Here is a 7,641-nt window from a genome sequence, read left to right as displayed (position 1 = left end):
TGATTTTCTCCATTGAAACAAAAATATGTACTGCTTCGGACCAATGGCACGGACCCATGGATCCACGCACCCAAGACTCACGGATCCAGGGACCCACGGACCCAAAGACCCACGAGCCCACGGAGGAGAGTTCGGGTCGAGCACGCTGTCACGAGCCGCTGCAAGAACTCCATTCCCCTGCCCTGGGGACCGTGTGAGAGGCGCGGCAAACGACAGTGGCACGTGAAGCAACCGCGCTCGCACGTCGGACCGAGCCGTGACGAAACGGCACCACTCGCCGGAGCAAGGCTCGTCGGGGTTCTGTCCCGGTCAGTATAGGACTGGAGGAGATGGCACACTGGGCGAGTGGCGACTGGAGTGGAGGCTGGAGATCTTCAGCTCGGGTCAACTGATGTGCATGCTTGACATGTTTGGTCGTTCTAGATGACTAAATATGACGGTTGAGAGGTGTGGGAGCTGTGGTATAAAGTCGTCATTATAGAGTGAGGCAAGTGTCGACTACTGCACGTCATCGTGAGTTTGTGATGTCATCGCACCCGAGCGGAGTGGCTGATGATTGAAACAGCTCATTTTCCTGTTCATGATTTCAGGTATTTACCTATCATTAGAAACATATCACTTCATCAGCCTTATGAAGCTTTTTGCATGAATTCTAGGAATAGTTGGACGGTTAGAAAATAATCAGGCATATTTATCCAGTCCAGCAACAGGCACAGTTAAGTGCAATATGTACAGTGAAGCTAATTTTCGCTTTCTACTTTTTATTATTGTTTATTTGCCTATTTATTTGCACAATAGCATCTGCACTCACCACCTTATGACAGCACAATGTATCCGACACAATGAACATTTGGCGACAGCGAGGATGGCATGTATGTGATCACTAACTGAAACACGCAAGATGCATTTGTGCGTCCTGTCCCGTCCGCGGTCCGACCCAGTTGAGATGGCGCCCCGTGGCCAACTGTTCCGGCCAGATAGTTACCTTTGTATACCTGCCTTCCCGGCGTTCCGGACATGTCTGTTACCCCCACCCGACCCACCTCGCGCCGCGAGGCAAGCCCGTCAACCAATACACCGGCCGGGCACATGCAAAGTGACAGCTTGCAAAAGTGACCCTTCACCCGGTCGGCTGACCGGCCGCAACAGCATCCATTGCATGGGGCCAGGCACGGGTAATCTCAGATAAATAGACGGCGGGACGAAAACGGCTCTTCTGCAAAGCCATTATCCTTCGCACGTCTTCTTACATATACTTAGTTCTTCAGCCTGCCTCGTTTACCCTTAACTTGAGAGACATGGAGCAACGACGTGCTTACCTTGTAACTTTAATAATTAAATTGAGTGTCGTCGAACAAACGGACTCTGAAAAAAAAATGACAAGGCCGGCCGTTTTTGCTGAGGGCGAGGATGAACATGAGTCACTTCTCAGCATCTATCATCTCCCAGGCCAGATAACGAGAGGCGACATGCAAGTGAATTCCATGCACAAATATACTATCTATGTATCGCTTTATACGCTACGTTTGTTCTTTTATTTTCTTGGAACAGAAATACGCTACAAACTATAGCAATTGTCAAAATATTTGAAGCGTGCTTATTCATTATCCCCTTGTTCATGACCTCTTTTTCCCTTATTCACTTATTCATTACCTCTTATTCCCTTATTTACTTATTATCCCCTTGTTCATTACCTCTGCCATCCAATGAACAAAGCAATGCAGTGTTTGGAGATAAGTCGCAATTGCCGCCTGAGCAATTATCCAGCCCTTATACACGAACAAGTGATTATCTTGCAATTCGCACGACCTTGACCATCGTGTGTGACAATGATTAGTTACCTCCAACGGCCGGCAAGGGCAGGTCTTCAGAACGACTTCACACTCCAAGCGGCAGGAACAAAAGGCGACAAAGCAGGCTTCAGAGAAGTGTTCACCGCCGAGCCTGGCCGTCCCTGAGCCAGGCCACATGGAATCGGTACGAAAAGGTCAATATAATGTATTCAAAATACTTCAATCAGATTTATGTTAAGAAAATCACGAGTAAGGCACGAGACGGAAATAGCACAATTTGCCAGCGACGACTGACTTATTAAGTCAAGCTTTACACAAATAGGGTATACAAACACTTATACGCTCAGCATTGTATCAAGTACAAAAGGAGAAAGAAGTTCGCATACTCTCGGCAACCAATCAATTCTCCTTGGCACCATAACAAGACGTCTTTCCCACACTATTATTTCAGTCTGCGAGTACCGACTCAGGGACAATGCTTATCAGCGCCAAACTACCTAAACGATAGCAGTTTCACCGAGTCTTCCGTGGTTACTCGTCGAAAGGATTGAGCGGAAGTGCATTGCAATCGCGGAGCACCAGAGTTTTATTGCAAGACGGAAACACCGGACAAAGGAATCTCTCTTTGACTATTGGCCGTGACGTGTACACTGGTATGGACTTACGATAAAGGAAGTGAATGTATCTGATGCAGTGATATGATCAGCATCATTGTATCGCTCCAGAAACACACTGAAAAGTGACGAACATGAACTGGGTCGCTGCTTGTGCTTTCATCAACTGTAAACGAGACCGATGAAGCGTCGTAAGCGTGCGAGGCGAAATCCATCTTTCTGACACATAGGGATACCTTCCTATTTCTATTAAAGCTGCAAAGTGAATTAACCCTCGCATGTGTAGGGGGGTCGGATGGACCATGTTTTTTTCGCAAATAACTCGCGCAAAAAGCGGCCGATCGCGACGAAACTTTCAGTACCCTCGCGTGGATCACTTTTACACCCATCCTAAAATTTTCATGACCTTGACCCAAATTACCTTTGACCTGTGACCTACTCTCCGAGACCATATTTGGCCGTAATAGCGATTCGGCGTATGTCGGCTCGCATTAGCTGCGCGTTTGCAGTCTTTTCGTGGTTTCAAGCATTCAAATATGTGAGTTGATGTTTCTCCCATGCATTAGGGTGGATGTCAAGGTCACTTGAAGGTCAGATCAGGTCACTGACCTTTGGTGACCTCGATTCACTTTTTCGAGTTTTACATGTTTCAAAGCTAGTTTTTGGAGCTGAATTCGAATTTAGTAACCAGCTGAACATTTACGAAGTAGCTTTGGTGCCTTCGTAGCATGTTACGAAGCTGTCACAGGCGGTTGACACGTACTACGAATACCCGCCACGACCCCTACTGGTTGACCTAACCTGACCTGACCTGGTCTAAATGCTTAAAGACATCATCTGTGATCAAAACTAACACGATATTTGTGATCAGCACCCCGAAAAAAACCAATAGCAGCCACACTTTACGACTTTCTAACAGGTCCCGATTTTTCCGACCTTTGGGTCATTGACCTGACCTGGAAGGTTATACAATGACCTAGGACCTTAAAATTGGGTACCATCGGCTTGCTCTCGTCACGGGTAGCACGCCCCTTTTTTCCCACGAAGCTCTAGGTCGATCAGGGGCCAAACGGCAAGAGGGGGGTCCAACCGACCCCCCCCCCCTACAAGTTAGAAGCTGGCAAACGCCGCACACATGCGAGGGTTAATGCCACGTATGTAGGTAGGTCTGGTACACCGAAAGACAATTCTCTTGTAGAACGTTAATTTTTGTTTAACCCACGAGCCGCTGGGGGGGGGGGGCATAAAGTTGCCCCCCCCTTTACGTTTTATGAAATATCTCTGAAACCTGATGAGCTTGGCATAGCTTCAAATGAATACCTAGGCAATGTTTGAGAAAAGTTTGGTGGTTGTAGCACCTAAGATGACGTCACAGTGACGTCATACAGTTTTGTCGTTTTCCGATATGGACCGTTTCTGATGACGCTGAGCATGAAACACAACTGTAAATGAACTAGACAGCACCTGCTGTCATCCTAAAACATCTAACTACACTTCCATCTAGTTTCTGACCAATAATCGACCCTTTATATTCGGTCCCATATATCTGATGTATCGTGAGGAATATGAGAGTCGCAAATATATAATTTCACTGATGACGTTACTGTGACGTCATTTCAAATGGGATCGACACCAAATTTGGACACAACCTCGGCTAGGTATTCAGGAAGATGTGTGCAAAGTTTCGCTTCTCTATCTCTTCGCGTTGCGACGATATCGTCGCAGAAGTAAAGGGGGGGGGCAACTATATGCCCCCCCCCCAGCGGCCGGCGGGTGGCGCGGAGGCCCAGCGGCCGCCGGGTTAACATTTTGCGCAGATGAACTAATGTTGTATTTCTTTTACTGTTTTAGTTTTGCTTCACACTTATAACACCAACTGAATCAAAATAAATTGAGCCCGAACGAACTGAACGTGCTTTTCACGGGCACATGAAATAGCTGCGTGCCTTTCAGCTATTTTTGGAAGAAGGACAAGGTCATAGACCGCTTTATGGGTAAAACATCCACGCTACCTACAAGACGCTATGCCATTCATTCTGAGTGGGACGAAATACTTCACAGCTATTGGACACAAGATAAAACTGTAAAGATGATGGAAGAAACAACCTCCCTACATTGTCAACATTTCACATTGTCTTGTTGTGTTGCCTCCTAAAGAACAATTACATGTTGACGAGCGACGGGTGCTAAAATTCGCCCCATACATGCGGACGTAAATCAGAGACATGCTCGAAGCTTATCTTATCTTATCTTCAGTGATCATCTAATTAAATGGGATAGCATGGAAAAAGGATGGAGGTAATTCATACCAAAAGACGGCAAGGGGAAGAGACAAGAAGACGGACTAAAACGCCGATAATGAATAAGGGCATGATCAGCTGCTCCGTTGCTCGCTGCTGTTCCGTCGCCCGTGCCGCTAAGACGGCGGCTGACCGGGGCACCCCGCCCGAGGCGCCTTTCACTGCCTAACATCGCCGGCGGCCTTCGCAGGGCCGGCAGCGGGCCAGTGCAGATGGAGAGCTATATAACTGGGCAGCGACTCCGCATCGTCAGTCTGCCCAGAGCAGCGCTCCAGTCACAACATGAACGCGTTCAAGGTAAGCGTGCCAGCGCAGTGCATCAAAGAGAGCCGGCTTCAGTGAACGGATGAAACCTAGCTAGGGAGAGAAGTGACAAAACTCAGCTATTTGCCGTTTCCTATAAGTTGATTTTGAGATGATGAAGATAATAATGACGCATATCCCCGACAATATGTCATTGGTAATTAACTTTTGCATCAATTTGAGAACTTCATGAAGTTTTTTTTCGAAGAGTTGTTTCATGCACTCTATCACGGATCATAATCTGTGCGTCATATCGTCACCTATCATCTGATTCGTGTCGTCTGACCTGACTCCTTTGTGATCCACAGACCTGCAGCGCTCTGCTGCTGGTCGGCCTGTGCCTCGCCGACGGTGGCGGCGGCCGGGGAGGTGGAGGAGGGGGCGGCTACGGCGCACCCAGAGGCGGCGGAGGACGGCCCAAGGGACTCGGCGGAGAGGTCATCGGTTTCGGTCTGCCGAAGAGCAGCGGAGGCGGTGGCGGTGGATACAGCAGCGGTGGCGGCGGCGGCGGTGGTTCGAGCCAGGGCTACGGAGCTCCTCAGGCTAACGATATCGTCCAGCAGGGATATGGCGCCCCGAGCAGCGGCGGCGGCGGCGGCGGCGGATATAGCGGCGGTGGAGGCGGAGGGAGCGTTAGCCAGGGTTATGGTGCTCCTCAGGCCAACGACATCGTCGAACAGGGTTACGGAGCGCCCAGCAGCGGCGGCGACAGCGGCTACAGCAGCGGCGGTGGCGGTGGCGGCGGCGGCGGCGGCGGAGGCTACAGCAGCGGCGGCGGCGGCGGCGGCGGCAGCTCCGGCTACTCCCGGCCGCGAGCTAACAGCGTGATCCAGGCTCCCGCTCGCCAGCCGTCTTACGGTGGCTCCTCTCAGTTCTCCTCTGGTAAGGGCATCAGCGGCGGAACCATCTCGACCCGCACCTTCTCCGCTCCCCGCATCGTGAAGGGAACTTCGCAGTCGTCAGGAGGTGGCGGCTACGGAGGATCGTCTGGAGGGTCCTCGGGCGGCTACAGCGCCCCGGCTCAGCCTTCTGGAGGCTACAGTGCCCCGTCTCAGCCCTCAGGAGGCTACAGCGCCCCGTCTTCCCAGCCATCTGGTGGCTACAGCGCCCCATCTCAGCCCTCGGGCGGCTACAGCGCCCCGTCTTCCCAGCCCTCGGGTGGCTACAGCGCCCCGTCTTCGCAGCCTTCTGGAGGTTACGGCGCCCCGTCCCAGTCTTCTGGAGGCGGTGGCTACAGTGCCCCGTCCCAGCCTTCTGGAGGCTACAGCGCCCCGTCTCAGCCCTCGGGCGGCTACAGTGCCCCGTCTTCCCAGCCCTCGGGCGGCTACAGCGCCCCGTCTTCTCAGCCCTCGGGCGGCTACAGTGCCCCATCTTCCCAGCCATCTGGTGGCTACAGCGCCCCGTCTCAGTCTTCTGGAGGTGGCGGCTACAGTGCCCCGTCTTCCCAGCCCTCGGGCGGCTACAGCGCCCCATCTCAGCCCTCGGGCGGCTACAGCGCCCCGTCTTCCCAGCCCTCGGGCGGCTACAGCGCCCCGTCTTCTCAGCCATCAGGAGGCTACAGTGCCCCGTCTTCCCAGCCCTCCGGAGGCTACAGCGCCCCGTCTTCTCAGCCCTCGGGTGGCTACAGCGCCCCGTCTTCTCAGCCATCAGGAGGGTACAGTGCCCCGTCTTCTCAGCCCTCGGGTGGCTACAGCGCCCCGTCTTCTCAGCCCTCGGGTGGCTACAGTGCCCCATCTTCTCAGCCATCAGGAGGGTACAGTGCCCCGTCTTCCCAGCCCTCGGGAGGCTACAGCGCCCCGTCTTCTCAGCCTTCGGGAGGCTACAGTGCCCCATCTCAGCCCTCGGGAGGCTACAGTGCCCCGTCTCAGCCTTCGGGAGGCTACAGTGCCCCGTCCCAGCCCTCAGGAGGTTACGGTGGGCCCTCTTCCTCTTCTTCAGGAGGCTACAATCCTCCCAGCCCTACCTACGGTGGCTTCACCCCGTCTCAGTCGTCTGGTGGTGGCTACAGCTCGAGCTCGTCCTCATCATCTGGCGGCTACAGCCAGTCGTCGGCTCCCTCCAACAGCTACATCCCTCCTGCATCCTCCAGCAACGGGTACGGCAAGTAAGGCCATATCACAGCCAGTGTCAAAGCGAAGGCAAAGAGGCCCATCGGCGCTCATCTAGAAACAGAGCTTTCTATACCTCCCAGACAGCATCTGCAGCTCATGCTCATTGTACCCGATGTAATGTGCTACGCGTATTTATTGTTTTCTGTGCACATGATAACGCTGTAATAAATAAAGCGAAACTCGTGACAATTTGTACTGGATGAATGTAGATCAGGCGCCATCCTCGCTCAGCGTTACACAAGCTGGCTGTACGTGATTCACTCCTCGGCCGTACACGAATATTGCTGAAACACGCCGGTGCACAATAGCTTGCGAAAGGGAAAGGCCATCGTCTCACCTAGTGTGGGCAACGCGACTGCTGGCACGTGAACACTAATGGGAGCGAACCGGGACCCCAAGGCCGCTGCCGACACCTCCGAGGAGGGGGGAGGGGTGCTCTCTCACCTTCTATTGCGGTCGGTGCTCCCTCGCTGCTAGGTCGGCCCGGCAGCTGCGAGGCGATGCTTTTGTGGAGCAACGG

At 52.8% G+C, this 7,641-nt stretch overlaps 1 protein-coding gene across 1 annotated transcript; it reads left to right on the top strand.

Moving 5' to 3' along the window:
* The first annotated feature begins 4,883 nt into the window (after nt 1-4,883).
* LOC122374061 (loricrin-like) lies at nt 4,884-7,305 on the top strand. The gene is made up of 2 exons (XM_043352579.1): nt 4,884-5,004; nt 5,319-7,305. The coding sequence occupies exons 1-2, from the start codon at nt 4,990-4,992 to the stop codon at nt 7,116-7,118; spliced, it is 1,815 nt and encodes a 604-aa protein (XP_043208514.1). The 5' UTR covers nt 4,884-4,989; the 3' UTR covers nt 7,119-7,305.
* Nucleotides 7,306-7,641: the final 336 nt, after the last annotated feature.

Source organism: Amphibalanus amphitrite, unplaced genomic scaffold (assembly GCF_019059575.1).
Source record: "Amphibalanus amphitrite isolate SeventyFive unplaced genomic scaffold, NRLGWU_Aamphi_draft 001596F_arrow, whole genome shotgun sequence".
Lineage (NCBI taxonomy): Eukaryota > Metazoa > Arthropoda > Thecostraca > Balanomorpha > Balanidae > Amphibalanus > Amphibalanus amphitrite.
Note: the sequence above shows the minus strand (reverse complement) of the source record. Positions and strands in the feature narration are given on the sequence as shown.